The sequence below is a fragment of the Sapajus apella genome, unplaced genomic scaffold (genome assembly GCF_009761245.1).
Source record: "Sapajus apella isolate SASKATOON/1434 unplaced genomic scaffold, GSC_monkey_1.0 scaffold65, whole genome shotgun sequence".
Classification (NCBI taxonomy): Eukaryota; Metazoa; Chordata; class Mammalia; order Primates; family Cebidae; genus Sapajus; species Sapajus apella.
In genome coordinates this window covers 2,738,875-2,758,189 of record NW_022437005.1, presented here as the reverse complement: position 1 = coordinate 2,758,189, position 19,315 = coordinate 2,738,875, and the positions used below count along the sequence as shown (strand labels likewise).

General features: G+C 40.6%; 1 protein-coding gene across 2 annotated transcripts in view; it reads right to left on the bottom strand.

Moving 5' to 3' along the window:
• Positions 1-19,315, bottom strand: part of MACROD2 (mono-ADP ribosylhydrolase 2) — a 2,030,631-nt gene that overhangs the window by 196,981 nt on the left and 1,814,335 nt on the right. For both annotated transcript variants that reach the window (XM_032248219.1, XM_032248220.1), the window contains exon 9: positions 4,147-4,228. In XM_032248219.1, coding sequence (XP_032104110.1) covers positions 4,147-4,228 — 82 coding nt within the window. The remainder of the gene's footprint in view (positions 1-4,146; positions 4,229-19,315) is intronic.

Genomic DNA, 19,315 nt, shown 5'->3' with positions numbered 1-19,315 from the left:
ACCTATATCTGGCATTTCTCCCCATGTTATCCCTTCCCTACTTCCCACACCCCACTGTCCCTCCCCTAGTTACCCCCTACAGACCCCAGTGGGTGATGCTCCCCTCCCTGTGAATTTTTATGTTGAAGGTCTAACCCCCACATCTTAGAATATGACTGTATTTGGAGATAGGACCTTTAAGAGCTAATTAAATTAAAATGAGGTAATTAGAGTAGGTCCTAATCCCATTTGACTGGTATGCTTATACGAAGAGAAAGATACAGCGCAAATGACTCAGCGGGAAAGTCATTTTAACGTACAGGGAGAAGACAGACATCTACAGGCCAAGGAGTGAGGCCTCAGAAGAGGCCCCACTTGGTCTTGGACTTCCAGTGTCCAGAATAATCAGAAAATAAATTTTTGTGGTTTAAGCCACCCGCTCTGTGGTACTTTGTTTTTGGAGCCCTGGTACCCTAATAGAAGCAATTTTCCATCTGCGCCTGTAGATGTGCTATAAAGGCCATTGGGCTTCTCCTTCACCACTTACCTGCTCATCTGCAGATCACAGCGCCACAATACCTCTATGATGTGAATGGAATTCAATTTTGAGATGAATAGTAAAAGCACTAATTTGACTCCTATTAGAAAAATTCTCCATGAAGATATTTCTAGGTGTTAAAAGAAAGAGAAGTGTGGCATCTCGGAAAAATGATGGGCACCCGTTGAAATGGGACTTTCCCAATACTCCAAATGCAGCCTGGAAGTTGATCTCATCTTTCTATGAAGATGTTCTGAGAAAACAAACCTGTTGCCACTTGGGCAATGGCAGATGCTGTTCTCAATTTTAAAATACAGCTCTGTTGCTTTCTAACTGAATGCCTCGTTTTTCATCCCCGAAACAGAAGGTATCATAAATTTGTTTAATATAGTTGCTGCCTTGGCATCCACTTTTTTTTTTCCTTTTGGCCTTAAAATCTCTACAATATTGATTGATTGATTAATATTTTTTAGAGATGGGGTCTCGCTCTGTCATCCAGGCTGGAGTTCAGTGGTGCAATCATAGCCAACTCCAGCCTCAAACTCCCAGACCCAAGTGGTCCTTCCATCTCAGCCTTCTGAGTAGGCGGGACTATAGAAATGTGCCCCTAAGCCCAGCTAATTTTTAACTTTTTTTTTTTTTGGTAGAGACAAGTTCTTGCTATGTTGTCTAGGCTAGCCTCAAATTCCTGGATTCAAGCAATCCTCCTTTTACAGGTATGAGCCACTGTACCTGGCTAGCATCCATATTTAGGCCTAAGGTAAGTTGCTTGAAACCCAGTTGTATCCTGCTACCTTTGACTTACTTAAACTTCCCTCCCTGTGTGATTGTTTGTGATATGCTCCACTTGTTCCTCATCCAGCTGACCCCAAACCCAATATGCTCCATAACTGTTGATCATGATAAAAATCTAGTAGTGTCAGAATCATTGAAGTACGTTCCTGCTTCCTGTTTTCTTTAGTCCATCCACAACCCCCATGGGAAAGCCTAAGGGGTGGTGCATACGGACCTAATAAAGACAGTCCCCAGGTGCTCACTCTCTCTTGCTTGCTACTTGCTGGCTGGACTCCCTGCCACCTCCAGGCTTCCTGTTGGCATCCCTCATCTGTCTGGGACCTGTGAGTAATACGTGTCTTCTGCTTGACGCATTTTAGTTTCACTTCCTCGCTATGTCTCCCCTGACACACATATCTGAACACAACTTTTCCCCAAACCCTTTCAGAGCTCTCCTGGATAGTGGCTATCCTGGCTTATGGCCATTCTCAAGAGAGAGAAACCTCAAGACCAAATTAGGAAAAAACCCTAACAATGGAGCCACAGCACAGGGTGAATACAGTACCTCCTTTCTTAGAGTTATCATGAGGATTAATGATTTACCCATGTAAAGAAATGAATGCTGTGGCTGGCTGATGAAAGCAAATAAAAAGTGTTTGAATTATGATTAACCATTATGTTATTATTTAATATATTAATCATGATTGTTAACTATCAACATTATTATTGAGCTGTAATAGTAATTTTCATTGAACTCTTATTATTGAACTATAGCAGTTATGCCTGTGTCATACCTTTAGTATGATCTCTTTCAGTCTTTTATTGTTTTATCATGCATTGTGCCTCAGAGTCCCGATTATAAAATTTACAGACATGGGATTAAAGTACTCTAAAACACAGATATTTTGTTTAATTATAAAAATGATTTTTTTCTGATTGTCATTATTGCATTGGGAAAGATTATGAACACTTGCCACAGATATTTTCAGTAATAATTCAGTCTAAGGAAATACATGACAAGTAAGAAATATATTCGAATTCAAAGATGGCATAGTTATGAATTAAAAGTTCAGATTATTGACAGATAAGGAATATTATCTATATTAGTAGTCACATTCCATTAGGCATCACCTTTATTGCATATTATATATTTAGAATTTTCAAATACCTAGTGTTTCGACGTGCAGAAACACTCTAGCATTTTTGAGGATTTTGACATTTCATTTTAAATGTACTTACTATTGTAAATATGGATTGAAAATAATTTCATGAGCACTGTGTACTTCAAAGCATTGATGTGTGATTGAGGATGATTTTATTACTTCACATGCTCATGTACTGCAATGCATTAAAAAATGTATTTAAAGTAGCAATTTTTCAAACAATAATTTGCATAATTAATATATTTAACACTCCTAAAACTATCTCATTTTTAAAAAATTTTGCAGTATGCTTTTTGATTCTGCATCATTGGAAATATCTGCTGATAGATTAGTTTCAATATCAATAGATCATAATTATGTAATTATTTTTTATCTTATATTAGTGTGGCTTCCTGCAGACTTTATTTTAGAAGACACGCAAATGAATATGATGCCATTATTTCCAAACATCTCAAAGAGTCTAAAATTTATAAAATCTTACAAATTATGATTTGATACTGACAGGATATGAGAATATTTGCTTCATACATCATAGCAAGTCACATTTTAGAGATATACTGTAGTTAAAGCCCTAAATTAAATGCACTTAGCAGATTCACTTTTAAATTATAAAATTAGGGGGAAGTACTTCAAGTTACTTAGAAGAACTTAGCCCACTTAGGGCATAAGCAGAGAGTTGGCCATCTCTATTGGTTTTCTGCAGCTGTTCTGGACAGCTACCCACATCCCACTCTGATCTACAGGCAAGGCACCATCTTTATTGTTTTGCTCTGATAGATTGCTTAAGAGGATGAATGTGCCTTTACTCACTCCTTCCCACCTGCCAGAGTCACCTGTTGTATGACAAACCACTTCAGATGGGGACGGAAACCTCAAAAGAAAACTCTCAAAAGCAAGGACCAACAATGCTCACAGTAGCTTGAAATTTCCTGGAAGCAATTCTTGCCATGGCTAAGGAAAGCACTTTGGACACTGTGACTTTAATGGCACCATAAAAATAACAAGGCATTAAGCAAGCCTCAGCCTTAATAGGCTGCAAGAGGAAGGGTGAAGGAAAGTATCCAAATTACTCAAGTCTAACTAATGGCACATTCAGTCGATGTAAATACATTACTCAAGGTTCTCTGATAACCCTGAGGTTTCTCCTATATTCTAAAAAGAAGTGTGAATGACTACTGTTTTCAGACTGTCCTGGAACTGCTTCTACAGTCGTTAAAATTTGGAGTTAGAAACTGGGGACGGAATAGGGATGGAATGCTGGAGCAGTTTGAATTCTGATTATGAATATCAATGGGCTTCCAATTTCCAACAGGGTTATTTAACATGGTAGATGTAGGCATGGGGCCCAGCAAACTTACAAGTTAGAGAAGGAAGGGCAGATCATGCAATTTAGGGCCAGGGGAAGTGTCTTTAGAAATCATTTATTAATAATTAGCCCCTCAGTTTTGATGTGAAGCACTGAGACCCAAGAGATGAACTGACTTCCCTAAGACAACACAGTGACCTCTTGGGGCAGAGAGTCCGAGAGCGTAAATTTTCTGTCTCCTTGTTCAGTTCTTAGAAACTATGATACAAGTTGGCAGGGGTGACAGCGTGTGACTGTCCCAAAGATGAAAAACAATAGGAACAGAAATGATGCCTACACTTCTTCAATCCTCAGCTTGAAAGGAAACAAGAAGTTGCTTTACTCACCTACAGAGAAAAACTCATTCATTTTCTTTTTGTAGATTTTGAAGTCAACTTCTAAGAAGACACAGAAAATGATCCGATCCACCTAGAGGCAAAAGATAAACAAAGTGAAAGAAAATATGGCAGCTGCCCTCCCAGAACACGGTCTTAGAACAACAACAAATGGAAAAGGCTCATACAGACTTCTGGTGCTATACTGCTAGCTACATCATAGGATTGAGGGAATTCAGTTCAAGGATGTGTATAAGAATGTGTATATGTGAGTTTGTGTGTGTACTCTGTATGTAAATAAATCTATGGGTTCTTTGGTGAAAAGATGCTATATAAATCAACTAAGAAATAATAAATGACAATAAGCCACTTTGCAACAAGCTATAAATAAGATCTGAGATTCCGACTGGATAGCTAGACTTTATGTCCTATAAAACAGCCACATGAGAGGTATACAGCAGAATGACAATAAACTATGTCGGTAAACAGAGAGCTCTTTGTCCTATTCTTGCTAGACAAATATATTTATCAAACCTGTTAGTATTTGAACAAGGCCTAAAAAGCTTCCATGTGGTTTAATTTGCATAAAGCCACTTGCTGGTAGTTTAACTCACTTGGAAATGCAACAGAAATAAAATGTAACTAGTTGACAGTGACACAAGGTCACTATAACATTTAATTTTGTAGATATTATTGAATAAGTAAATGCCATCTAAAAAGTAAAATGTGTGCATAGTTGCTTTTTGTTTTGAGGGAACTTCTGTATGTAAGGAGTGTCTCTGAAACATTCAGGGTAATATAGTACATGGAGGAGAGACAGAGTATACATAATAGCTCACATATATCTGATGAAATCAGTGACTCAATTTTGTTTCCTGGAAATAAATACCCCTTTAGTTATTTTGTTTTAACAACATTTTAAAAAGTTGAAACTCACTAACTGGCAGTTGGCGTAGAGCATCAAGTGAGGTGTTTCTCATGGCAGTAGGAAATGGAACTGGGTATGGGAGTGGAAGGACAAGAAGGAACCCGAACGGAAGCCACCCACCTAACCTCCCTGCTCTCCCAACCTGTGTGATACAGATCTCACTAGTAAGACAGTTCCCAGTAGAAAAGGACATCTAGAGGAGCAAGAAATAGGGACTGGGTTACAAGGAATCACCAGTTTTCTGATGGTAGCCCAGAGATTTGGCTCCTTAATCCCTGCACAAGCCTAGACCTCACTTAGGGTAGACTACCTCCTGGAAAATCACTGGGCTTCTATCCTGCAATCATCAAAGACTATGCAGCCCCTGTAACTGCCCTTATAGGCTGGATTATACGCTCCATGTACTATATTATCCTGAAGAGTAGATGGAACAGCTAGGGTACGAATAACCACATTTCTTTTTTCTTGTGTTCACTCTTCTGTCTGGTGTCCAGTCCTGTCTGCCTATCATTAGCATTTTCAATAAATGCAAAACCTGTCATTGTCAACCCATTCTCAGGTGAACTATAAATTTAGTTGAACAAATGATAAACTGTGCAACAGTGAAAGCTCATCTCCACTCTCCAGGTGGCATGTTCACCCATGGCTAAAGCACAAAATCAAAATGTGGAGTGATAGAAACAAGGTGCAAAAGGACACAGACTCTCATCCCATTTCTCACACTTTTAAAATATAAAGATACAACAGTATAGGGATCTCTTCTTAAGTACTGTTAAAATAATTAATTGAGAGGCCATTAGACTGAGGTGGCTTAAGCATCCAGGATTCCTACATAAACCAAAGTGTAAACAGTAAAAGGAAATTTAAGCTTAGCCAGTCAAACACTGCCAACTAAGGGACTTCTCACTGGAATGATACAAATAAGGCTATTTCTCCACTTTAAGTGATGATAGAGTCTCTTTGACTTGTTTTCATGTCAGCTCAACAAAAGCCCTTCATGACCCTTCAGTGGGGCCCAGAATCATCTGCAATTTGGAGATGCCCAATTCACGAGTCGTCGTCTGGTCAAAAAAATTCCAAAGCTTTAAAGTGCCTCAGTTGACCTTTTAACAGCACTAATATATGGAAATATACAAAGGAATATCACACATAATGTTTTGAGAATGATTTCTGGGGAGGGTACGGCGGTAAAGGAAGAGGTAAGTAGTGAGCTGACTGAATAGTTAATACTTTATTCATTTAGAAAGAAAAGGGATTTGAGAATAACGTAGCCAATGGCTAATGCGTGCTAACTATGGGGATAGATATAAAGCTCTCATATTATTATATTTTCTATACTTTTCTGTATATTTGAAATAATTCATAATTAAAAGTCCTAAAATTAAAAATAAGACTGTACAGCCTCATTATCCTCCCTTAGATGTAAAGGACTCTTAATCCACATTGAACGATTTGGAATTTCCAAAGATTGTAACTATTCCCCCTTCTGTATCTACGATTGTTGACTTGTTTCTCTCCAGGCTTTACATGATCAGAATCTGCCTAAAGTCAACTAACTGATCAAAAATCCAAATAAGAACATTTGGCTTAATGCAGACCTGAGAGGACCAGGCTGAACAGTGTCATTCCTACACACTTCCCCCATACTTAAAATCATTTAGTATAAATTGTGAAATTTGTTTAACACTCATGTTTCTTGTGTGTTTAAGCATGTGTATAAATATGTGCATGAGTGTATATGTATGTGTGTGTGTGTGTGTGTCTGGGGGGGTTAATGGTAATGTTATTCTCTGCTAAGTGTGCTATTTTCTTTTCTTTTTTTTTTTTTTTTGAGACAGAGTCTCGCTCTGTCATCCAGGCTGGAGTGCAGTGGTGCAATCTCAGCTCACTGCAACCTTCCTCCCAGGTTCAAGCAATTCTCCTGCCTCAGCCTCCCGAGCAGCTGGGACCATAAGAGCATGCTACCACACCTGGGTAATTTGTGGTATTTTTAGTAGAGATGGGATTTCACCATGTTAGCCAGGATAGTCTTGATCTCCTGAACTTGTGATCCACCCACCTCAGCAATGCAGACCATATACAGATATTTCAAATATTGGAAGGAACTATGACCTGCCTTTTAGCATATTAGGCTGTGTTACCATGGAAATGATTTGGGTCCAAAACTCAGCAGCCTGATTTATTTTCCCAGAAAAAAAAAAAAAAGATGGTGACAGTGAAACACTTTAATTTTAAATTAACTGAGTGGCCCAATTCCCTGCCCTTACCCTTAGGCATAACACGGAAAATATCTTGGAAGCAAGCTGAATCCAAGAATTAGTCTTATTCACTAACTACTTATTATGTATGTATATATGTATGTATTTAAGTATACACAAATATATTCTCTGGGGTTATTGTTGAACAAGAGCTAATTTAGTTGACAAGCTCAGTGTTTATGAACGCACCAGGGATACTGATCATGGCTTGTGGCAGATGGTGTATTCCAAGATGGCATGCAATGTGCTCTCCATTCCACAGCTCTTCCTACAATGTAATAATGATATTCTTCTCATTGGGAAATGGGATCTACAGTTATTCCTTAAGCAACACAGGTTTGAGCTGCACAGGTCTACTTAGACGTGCATTTTTTTCAATAAAAGCTAAGCAGAGAGAGCCAGCCTCTTCTGCTCCCTCCACTTCTGCTACCCCTGAGAAAGTATACCTACACCCTCTTCCTCCTCCTCCTCAGTCTACTCAATGTGAAGACAATACAGATAAAGACCTTTTTGACAATACACTTTCATCTCACGAACAGTAAATATATTTTCTCTTCCTTATGATTTTCTTAATAACATTTTCTTTCTCTAGGTTACTTTCTTGTAAGAATACAGCATATAATACAAATACAAATGTGTCAATCAATCTTTTATGTTATCTGTAAGGCTTCTAATCAACAGTAGGCTATTAGTAGTTAAGTACCTGGGGAGTCAAAAGTTATACATGGATTTCTGACTGCACTGGAGGTAGCCGCCAGTTACCCTCACATTGTTCAAGGGTCAACTGTATTTCCACCTCTTGAATCTGAGAGGCCTATGACTATGGTGGAAATGATGCTATGTAACTTCGTAATCTGTGTTATAAAAGGTGATACAGTTTCTGTCTGGTCTTCTTGGGAGGCTCACTCTTGTGCCCAACCACCATGTCATGAGGAAGCAGAGAGACTGTATGGATAATCCATGTGCAGCTGTTAGGCCAACCACCCTCACTGAAAGCAGTCAGACTTTAGATTATTTCAACTCCAGACCTTTGAGCCATCCCAGCTAATGTCACATCAAGCAGAGATAGGTCAGTCCAGCTAAACACTGATTTCAAATTCATGAGCTAAACATCAAAATACATAACTAGAAATCTAATATTCTTCCAGCTTCTCCCTGTAACTGTTTTTTCCAGAGTCTCTTGTTTTTCCAGCTATGTAGTACTTCACTCCCTCCTACTGAAAAGCCCAGACTGAATAAATCAAAAAGAAGTCACAGTGGGGTAAAGAGAAAGTCTAATTGTTACATGGCTAAGAGATTGGAAATCTGACTTGTGCAAGGGAAAAAGGGCACAGGTGGCCCCTACTGGCCCCAGATAAATTTCATGAGGACCTATAAGAATGCCTCACTATTGAGGCCCAGCAGCATGATTTATTTTTTTTAACATTAGACAGTAAAATAATTTTGTGAAATAGTGGTCCTTGAGAGACTGTATTCGTTCATTTATTCATCAGATCTTAAGTGATCATTTTCACTTTGTTGGGCCTAGCCTATGTGCCATTCACTTATAGAAAACGAGTCCAAAAATTGAGTGATTTTTTTCCCCCAAGGCCCAAACAATTAAGGCAAAAACTCAGGTGTCTTCATTTTTTGAATTTATTTTTATTTTTCAAAAATAAATTAGAGATGGAATCTTGCTATGTTGGTCAGGATGGACTGAAATTTCTAGGCTCAAGCGACCCTCTTGAGTGGCTTGGATTATAGGAAGATAGTGTATGAACCTCACATCCAGAGTTTGTTTGTTTGCTTCTGTGATATTATTACCTAGAAAGACACACAGAATTGAGTTTTTAGGCCTGTCACTAGCTCTGTGACATTGGACAGTCCATTGTCTCTCCTCACTTGAGTATGTACATCTTTCTAGAGAAAAGACTGAATTATCTCATCTCTATAGTTTTTTTTTTTCTATGCCTCTCTTACAGTCTATGTCTGTGACAGTTTTGTACTATGTCAAAAGTGAGTTAAGCTGAAGTTCCATTTCTCTGAATGGTTCTGGGTTAGGGATGGCCACAGAGAAATTTCCATGAGCTCTGTAGGGCAGAAGTGCAGTCAGAGCCTTTGTGCTAGGAAGGTGGGTGCAGGGCTCCGGGCAGGTCATGCTTATCACGTGGGGGTGGAGTAGCAGCTGGACCCACAGCTTCTCCAGTTCTTGATGGTTCTCCTGCCACATGTTCTTTGAGCTGGGCTAGGCACATGTGAAGTTCTGCAGCAAGAGCACTGGCTCTTTCAGCAGGGCATCACAGCTTTGGGGTTCCAATCAGTGAGAGACAGATACACAGGCCTGTGTACCTCTGTGGATTCCAGTTTTCCTTTGTGATCTTCAGTTGTCCTTGCATCCAACTTTCCTGTTGACTACTTCCTCTTTATCATCTGCCCCGCTGACATACTTCTGGTCCCGTTCAGATGCAGAGGCAAGGGACTTCCATAGATTTCTTTACCAGCTCGATTTCATGGGCCCTCATTAGGAGCTTTTCTATTCAGTCAATCATCCTCCTGTGGGATGTTAATTTCCCAGTTTCTCTCACAATTGAATAAGATCTAATCCCTGCAATAAATCTATTACCCCATATCATTCGCAGGATTCTGCTTCTCTGACTTAACTCCAACTGATGTAATCTTCAATATCATTTTAGTGAATATTATGTAGAGAAGTGCAATGAAATGCAAAGAATAACAATGTTCTTTATTAGAGGTGTGCAACCTGTCAGAGCTACTCAAATTCCAATTACTTCTTTTTCAATGAACTTTGGTTGGTCCTGGCCCATCTTCTTGGTTAACTTCCTAAAGTTTCCATCCCCTCTTGTAATTAAAGCAACTTTGTATATTTAAAATGACTTATTCTTTTTATGAACAAGTTGTCAATAAATTCAGATGACTCCCTAGTCTAAAATGTAATAGAAAATAGTACAAAAAGCAACATTAATATTTTTCAGAACTAACAACTTGACAGTTCTCTTTATGTCTTAAATTGGAAATTCATGAAAGAATCAGATGGTGCTCATCAGATACCAGGTCATGGTATAAGTCCTGACACATAATAGGAGCTCTGCAAATTTCTTAAAATGTAGGTATGTGGCAGATAGTTTTCAAGGTATTTAGTTCTAGAACCAAAAAAAATAAAATAAAATACTTGGGAGAACTTTCCTTTATGTTTTCCAGAAAAGCTGAGAACAGAAATGCAGAGAAAACTGGATGGTTTTGCAAAGCACTATATAAAAAAGAAAAAGAAAAGCACTCTATAAAGGGCATGAGGCATTTATGGTCACCAATTGTCATCTTATCAAATGATACTACATTGAATACAATGGCTTCTTCAGCCCAGTTTTCATGCAGATGTGTTCATATAGACTGCTTAATAGTTTCACAATAGCAGCAATGATGCCCTCTAAACTAGGATGTGTTAAAAACTAATAGCTTTTTCTAAAATGAAAAGACAATGTCGAGTATTGGCAAAGATATAAACTGAGAGGAACTTTCACAGGCTGCTTTTGAGAATAAAAATTGGTAAACCTCTGGAAAATTATTTGGCAATACATACTAAATTAGCTGAATCTGTACATGTCGTATGACCTAGCAATTTCACTCCTACATAGATACCTAGTAGAACCTACTAAGATGTTCACCAAAAGACACACATCAGACTGTTCACGGCAGCACTATTTGCAATATCTCCAAATTGGAAGCTACTTAAATGTCCATGAATGATAGAATAAATTATGATATACTCATATAATGGAATAATAAAAACCAATGAGAACAAAAAGTTCATAACTATGCAAAATAATATAGGCAAATCTCACAAGCATAATGTTATAGAATAGGACCAAGAGAAAAAAGAGGATACACTGGATGATTCCATTTTTATAACGTTCAAAAACATTCTAGAAATAGGCAAAAGCATCGATGGAGTTAGAAGTTAATGGAGCGATTACCGTGGGGTGGAGGGTTGGTGCAAGGAGGCCTAGGGAAACACCTGAGATCCTGGTTTTCTGATCTGGATGCTGGCTCCCTGGATGTGTTCAGTTTGTGAAAATTCATCAAGCTGTGCACTCAGGATCTGTGTTCTCTTCTGTATGTTATACTTCAATGAGAATTTTGTAAAGGTTGAAAGTCTTATGTTACAGTTGTCTTGGTCAACAATTAAAAATCTATTTTCGTTGACTTCAGGGTCAAAATAAGACCTTTACAAGCTGACCTCCTAAAGGTAATCTCTATATTTTCACTGAAGCCAACTGTAGCTCACCCATCAAGGCATAAAGGAGAAAAGATGCATGTCTTTCACCAAGATATCTATTAATCCACAGTTGGGGGTTTCCTACCCCATAAATGTGATGACATATGTTCCATTAATCTTTTCCAGCATCATATCCACTGCTCCTGAAGGGGGTGACACAGTGAAGCACATCTGGAGTTTCGGCAGCCAACCTCCATTTTTCACAGCCACTAGTCATAGGGTAGCTGACACAGCCTAGATTATCCTGTGTTCAGTGATACGGGGAGAATGAATGGATTCTGATGAATGTAATTTGCTTCCCCCACAGCCAGCATTTAGAGAAGTGGTGTGATGCAAATACTGCTTTAAGTAAGGACTGATGGAGGGCTATCCTGGGTAAATATAGCCTGATGGACGGCTGGGCTAAAGTCCCAGCCTTCATGAAAGAGAAATCAACAGTCTCACCAGTGCAGGGTTGGATATGGGATGGTTTCATAAAATAGTGGCTGCTGCTAATAAGTGAATTAAATTTCAGGGCTTAAGTATCAAATTTATACAAAGACAGGTTTTGAGAGAGTGCAGGATCAAGTTAAGTGAAGTTTCCTGAGTTCTCAGAGTAACTCAAGGATAAACAGAGCAACAAAGAGAAGCAGTCACTACAGATTAACTAAGAAGAAGAAACTGGGGTGCCTGGGTCCTAGTCCCTCCTTTCCCACCAAGTGAAGCAAGAGAGAGCAATCTGCTCTTCTTCCAGCATGTCAGCTTTCTGTCGCTACATGACAGATCACCACAGATGTAATGGCTTAAAGCAACAACAATTTATTATCTCACAGTTTCACAGTCGGCTGAAAGTCCAGGTTCAACCTAGCTGGATCCTCTGCTTTGAGTCTCAAAAGCTGCAATCGAAATGTCAGTTGCACTGCAGTCCTCACCGCAGGCTTGGAATCCTCTTCCAAGCCCATTCAAGCTTTTGGCAGAATTTGATCCCTTGCAGTTGCAGGACTGAGCTTGCCATTTTCTCCCTAGGTATTGACCAGGTATGGCTTTTATCTTCTAGAGGCCACCTACTCTTCTTTGCCATGTGGCCCCAAAAGCAGTTCAGGACATGAGCACTCTTTTTCTTCCAGGCCAGCAAGAGTGTGCCTCTGTGACTGTCTCCACCTCCCACCTCTGTACTCCTTCCAAGAGCCCACATAATTGGGTCAAGTCCACCTGTTTGTAATTAGCCAGTCGGCTTCGATATCTTCACTCCCTCTGTGAAAATCTCTTTTCCTAATCAACAGAGTGACAATCCCATCATATTTGAAGATTCCACGCACTCTGAAAGGGGAAAACTGAACGGGTGTGCATACCTAGGCGCAATCATGCTGGCATTTTGGAGGCTGTTTTGAACTGCAGCCTCCCACACCCAGGTGCCTCCATGTAACCAGCTGCCTGTGTTCCTACTTGACTTTACCATTTACCTGTGACTTTTAACAGGTTACTTAACTTTTGTAATCCTCATTCTGCTCACCTCTAAAGTGGAGACATTGACCTGTGAAGCCTAGTGCCTTAAAACACACCTATTAATTAGCTCACAGTTTTGTAAGTCTAAAGTCTGACATGGCATGACTGGGTTCTGTCTATTCAGAATGTTACAAGCAAAAATCAAGATGTGAGCTGAATGGAGCCCTTGTCTGGAGGCTCAGGAGAGAAATCCACAAAAAGCTTCTTTTTGTTCGTGGTAGATTTCAGTTCCTTGCCGTTGCAGGATAAGGATCTTCATTTCCTTGCTGGTTGACAGTTGGAGATCACTGTCAGCCTCTAGAGGCCTCCTGCATTCCCTGCCATGTTTCTGCTTCCTGGATAATCTTTAAGATTTGAGACCTTAGTTGCATCTTCAAAATCCCTTTGCAGCATTATGGTTTGGAAAGTTGGAGGTCTGTGTACACTATGAGTTAGGAATCTGGAAGATCATCTTAGAATCCTGCCTGCCGCAGTTGATTATAGTGACCACACAGAAGTTCTACATGAAGTCCTCAGTAAAGGGCCTGACGTAGAGTAGATGCTCCCTAAATATCACTTGCTTGTTTGCATAGTTATTACTCATAAGGTACTTAAAGAACCTACCCTGGTGCCGGCATGGAGATATAATCAGTGTTCACTTGGTGAGTCTTTAATTTCTATCCTGACCTTGTAAGCCAGGTCAAGATGAGGTACAGCCAAATGAGAACATCAGGGGCACCTTTTTTATCCGTTATGGTGAAAATCATTTTATTATGACCATTATTATTATTATTTTAGAGACAGAGTCTCATGCTGTGCTTCCAGCTGGAATGCAGCGGTGCAATCACATCTCACTGCAGCCCTCAACTCCTAAGTTCAAGGAATCCTCCCTCCTCAACCTCCTGAGTAGCCGGGACTACAAGTGCGTGCCACCATGCCTGCCTAATTTTTAAAAATTATTTATAGAAACAGAGTCTTGCTATGTTTCCCAGGCTGGTTATGAGAAATTCTATCTTAAAAGAAACATTCATGAAAATAGCCCATCCATACTGTATATAAGCAGCTCTGTTTTTGTCTGGTCATATCAGCCAATGAGATAAAGAGAAAACAAGTAGGCTGATCGTGGAGATGCTATAATCGAAAAAGATGTCGCAAGGTCCCCTAGGAGTCCCTATTCTGAGATTTTAATATTCTTATCAGACGTTACCGAATATCATTGTTCTGCTTCTTGAAGGTATTAGGTATGCTCACACTCGTGCACAACACCACAGAAGCTGGTACTTCAATCTCCAAATTACAGAATGAAAAGGTTTTCTCCCCATGTTCCCAGAGATGTTTGGGTGAGTTGGAAAACATTTATAATCCATAAACTCTCAAAGGGCACTTTTGCATTTTAAAGTTGCTTCTACATGCATAAAAAGGATCCTTTATTTTGGGGGGCTTTTTGGAAAGCCAGTACATCTGTCATTACTCTGGCGGCACAATTCAGAGTCTTCCTGTTTTGTTTCGATAAATTGTGCTTTTTGACTTTTTTTCAACTCTATAAGAAAAATGGCCATGCATTTGCGGAGCCAAGAGTTATTCTGGCGTCAGCTGGAGGCTCGTTCACACAAGTTAATTTCTGAGCCTGCCCCATATTGATCAAAATGGACACTTTCACAAACGATACATCTGTTGTGGTCCTTGAAGCTGCTCCATATGCTTGTGTGGAACAGACACGTGCACACACACACACAGGCCTGGGGCCTGCCATTCTAAATTCTAGCACAGCAAGCATGACCTGCTCTGCCCTTGTATCCAAAGCGATGATCCGGGGAGAGATTGAGGGGAAATGCCAGTCGAAGATAAAAAAAAAATAGGCTTTCTTTCCACGATTGAAGAGGAAGCTGTGGTGTGATTCTGGTGCCTGCCCCTCCCTCCAGGACAATGTACATCGTCCTTCCCTTGCTGGAGGTGCTGGTGATGGACAGCTCCAAGGAGTGGCTCTCAGAGGGCTGTGCTCAGCTGAAGCAGGCACCTCACCCACGCTGAGCCTCTTTCTGAAGTCAGCCTGCAGCCGATGACTGACTCATGCAGCAGCCCCCAAGGCCCAGCCCCCTTTTCTCAATTTGATATAACTCTGAAGATCCATCTGTTCTGGGCTGAAGTGTGTCTCCCCCAAATTCAGTCATTAAAGTCCTAATGCCCAGTGCTTCAGAATATGACTGTATTTGAAGACAGTTTTTAAAGAAGTAGGGGAGTAAAATGAGGTCATGGGGGTAGCCACTAATTCCACATAGCAAGTGTTCTCATCCGAAGAGGAGCTTTGGACACAGACACGCACAGAGAGAAGACCACGTAAAGGCACAGGGGGAAGACAGCCATCTGCCAGCCAAGGAGAAAGACCTCAGAAGAAATCCCCCCTGATGACACCTTCACATTTGCCTTCTAGCCTCCAGAGCTATGAGAAAATAAATTTCTGTGATTTAAGCCACCCAGTCTGTGGTACTTGATTATGGCAGCCTGAGTAAACTAAGACACTTTCCCCTCTCCTGAGCTCCTGTTGGGATCCGTTGAAGCCTTTGCTGCGACGGAATCCCAGTTCAATTTCTCCCAACCCTGCCTGTCACGTGCTTCCTCTCCTCCCAGGTATGAATCAGGAACATGATCCAATAAACTTCCTGCTTGCAATTCCCCTCTCAGTCTACTTCCTTGGAAACTTGACCTATGACCACAACCCTCTATTTTTGACAATCTGAATTAATTTCTTCCCGTGCCCACTTTTCCCATCATTTCCAGTGTTCAGAGTAGCAGCAGCCAATCACACATGAAGCTGGCTGCCTGAGCTCCGTCCAGCAGTGACTGCTGCCTGCTCCTTGCTTACTGGTAATTGCAGGAGTGACCATATTTAGCATTTGGCTGACCAGTGATGAGAAGTCAGGACTTTTTCATAAAAGAACATTCAAAGTCAATATAAGCTATACATGTAACACTAACAAAGTGACAGATTTGTTGAGAGTGGGGCTGCAGCTGACACTCACCATTGGGAAACATGCCTCTCAAAGCTCTCTGTGGACTCTGTTCTAAGGACAGGAAGCTGGCTATGAAGGCAACTGTGCAGTGACTGCCATCAGCAGTCAGGGTAAATCTCACATGGCCAAAGCCACCTAGAGCCAAGACATATCTCTGCAGATGTCTATCTTGCGTAATACTGGGTGGATCCTTCTGGATAGAAGTAACAGACCTCCTTCTATGTGAGAAGTGGATTACCTGATGGTTGTTAGCGAATCCATAAAAGATAAGGGGGCTCACACAGTTTGGAGGTATGACGGCACTGAGGTGTCCTGTTCACCTCCCTGCGGATCTAAGTGGTAAGTGTGAGCCAGACAATAGCCAAGCACCTGCACTTCTTTGCCTGAGGGCTTTCATAGTGCTACTAGGCTCTGAGCAAATAGCTAGCAAGCTGGGAGTCTGGAAAATTAATGCCTGTTGCCCTCAAACAAAGACTGACAGGTGTCGGTGTTTAAATCCCTCTGTTCGATTGCTCCTGGGTGAGAGATCCCAGCGTGCTCCAGAGGGATAAATGCCTGGTTGCCCAGGGTGCTGCTCTTCATGGCATGCTCCGTGTTAGCCCTCCTCACCTCTGCATGAGCCGCAGATAATCCACCTGCACTCTAATCCTTGTCTTAGGGTCTGCTTTTGAGAGACTCCAAATCAAGAGGGGAGGCAAAAATTGGTCAGCTATCCACTTTGTCTCTCAACATCCAGCCTATCAAGTGTTAATTCAATGTAATTCATCTTCATCTTCTCACTCTGATCAGGTACGGGCTCCCATCTATACTTTGCCATCACTCCCGTGGTGCCCAAAATAGGCCTCCTGACTCAAATTTTTTCCCCACCATCTCGTCTGTGACGTGAAATTACCTTTCTAACCATGGAGCCATTGTTTATCCAGTGCACATGCAGCGCTCATGTCACCCCCCAACCCAGCTGTAACCCCCTATTGTCCATTTCAGCCTCCTGCTTCTCAGAAAGCTCTGCTTTCTCTTTTATCTGATTAAGAACATCTGCAGAGGTGGTTCACAGACCAAAGTTAATAATTACGATCTTTGTTGCAGTAATTAAAAATTTCAAGGAAGAATTGTCATTCATTGCTGCTTATGAGGTTTCCCAGGGAGGACAGTGCTTCCTGAAGCCAACACATCACGACGTTCAAAAGATGCCATCACTGGGAGGAACAAAAATTCCCACTCAAAACGAGAATGCCCTGCCAAGTCACAAGGTGGCTCTGCAGCCTGGTCACGATGCTCGAAGGAACGGGCCCACGGCATCACCGTGCAATCGTCCTGCGTCTTATCATTTTCTCGACATTCCCATTTGCATCTGACGCGCACGCAGATGCCATTTACAGTTCAAAGGAAGCTCATTAACATATCTTCCAAAAGAGCATTTTTGTGAGGACAAAAGCTGTTTTTCTCAAGCTGATGTCCCTCCCACTCCTGCAGAAGGAATCTTTTTGTTCAAAAGGCAAACCTCAAGAGAACAATCTCCATGAGTATTTTTCCATACATTCATGTCCTCTACAACGTGAAACAGCAAACCAAAAGCGTTCTATCAAAAATGCCCCCTTAGGCTGGGTGGTGGCAACAGTGCTGTGTGCATGGACATGTGTGTGTATAAAAGGAAGGAAAATGGTGAGGTACATCTTGCACTGCCCCCATTAGCTACCCCGTCCTCTATCTCCTCCAACATGCATGAGCTGTTCCAAATCTATGATTGTCACTTTATGTCTTTATGAACTCGTAGCTATTTCATATCATCTCTCTCTTTAATGTCAGGCAGAGGAACATGTCCATCAGCTAGGCTGTAGATCCCTGGAGGAGACACCCCTTTTTAGTCATCTTTCTACCTTGCAAACAGTGTAGCCAACTGGAGGATACAAAAAAAGTTCTGTCATATTTCTCCACTGGACCAGTGGGCTCTGAGGGACCTAATTATGACAACTGACTTAGGGGTCCCAAAAAGAAAGACCATTTGAGAAAAAGGTAGAAACATGGGTCCCTTAGCTTTCACTTTATGGGAGAAATAGGCTTTCCTCTCCTCCCTCTTACTCTCTGAGGGTTGTCCATCCTCTACAACATTGTCTACTTCCTATTTTGAAAATTGAACTCACAACTTTCAGTGGTCTTATCAATTAATTAAGTACTTTTCAAATCTTTATCTGCAAATACTCCTGAGGACTATAAGTCTCCTTTGGGAAGTTGGGATGATGCCCAAAACGCCCCTTGCAAAATTTTATTTAATTTTGGGTTCTGTCACATGGTCTTTTAGTTGCATCTATAATATTCGTGTTTGGCTGTATATAAAAACAATGTTTTTCTTCCTAATCTTTACTAATCCTTGAGGAAGATGACCCCTGTTTGTAAAGTGACTTTGGCCTCTCCCTGGCATACTGCACCAGGTCCTGTATGGGGGCTGGGAATCCATTCCAGCCAGAAAATCATGATTTAGTGGCATAGAGCCAGAATGCGTGGTGTATTGGTACATTTGCATGGTAAAGAGAGAGAGAGATCGATAGAGATGTTTCAAGATCTTTTAACTTCCCAAACTATTTCTCCTTCAGACACTATAATCTTAAGGTATAATTTAGTCTTGTAAACTTTACATTTTAAAACAACATTTATTATGAATATCAAAATCTTCTAAGAGAATGGAAAGGAAAAGAAAACAATAGTTATTGAACACTTCTGTGCTGCACTCTGAGGTATGTCAGTTCATATGTGTAAGCTAAAGCCACCCTGGACACTACTCGTGAAAAAACAATCATGATACTAATTTGTAGTAACAGTCTTTTTTCCCCCCTTTTAAGCAAAAAAACAAACAAACAAAAAAAAACAATTAAAACAAAGACAAAAGAATAACCAAATTTTTTAAAAAACGTAAAAAGAAGGGAAGAGAAGACTACAGCATAGAAATGTCAACTGCATGTCAACCTTCTCTCACTGGGGGCACATGGAAAAAAAGAACAATAACAGGTATCCATTAAGATTATTTTAATAGAGGGTAACAGAATGATGGCTTTCTGAAAACAGCCAACAGATGTCCCACCCATTATACTAATCTTGTTATATAACGTCTGCTGCTGTAATCCCTTAAAAATTTATTTTCTAAATTCAATTCTGCTCTAGCATCTGTGACCCTAAATGCTGCAGTGGTGATTTCCTGGTTTTCACTGATGTTTCCAATGCCAGTTACAGGTCATAATTTAAGAGCAGTCAG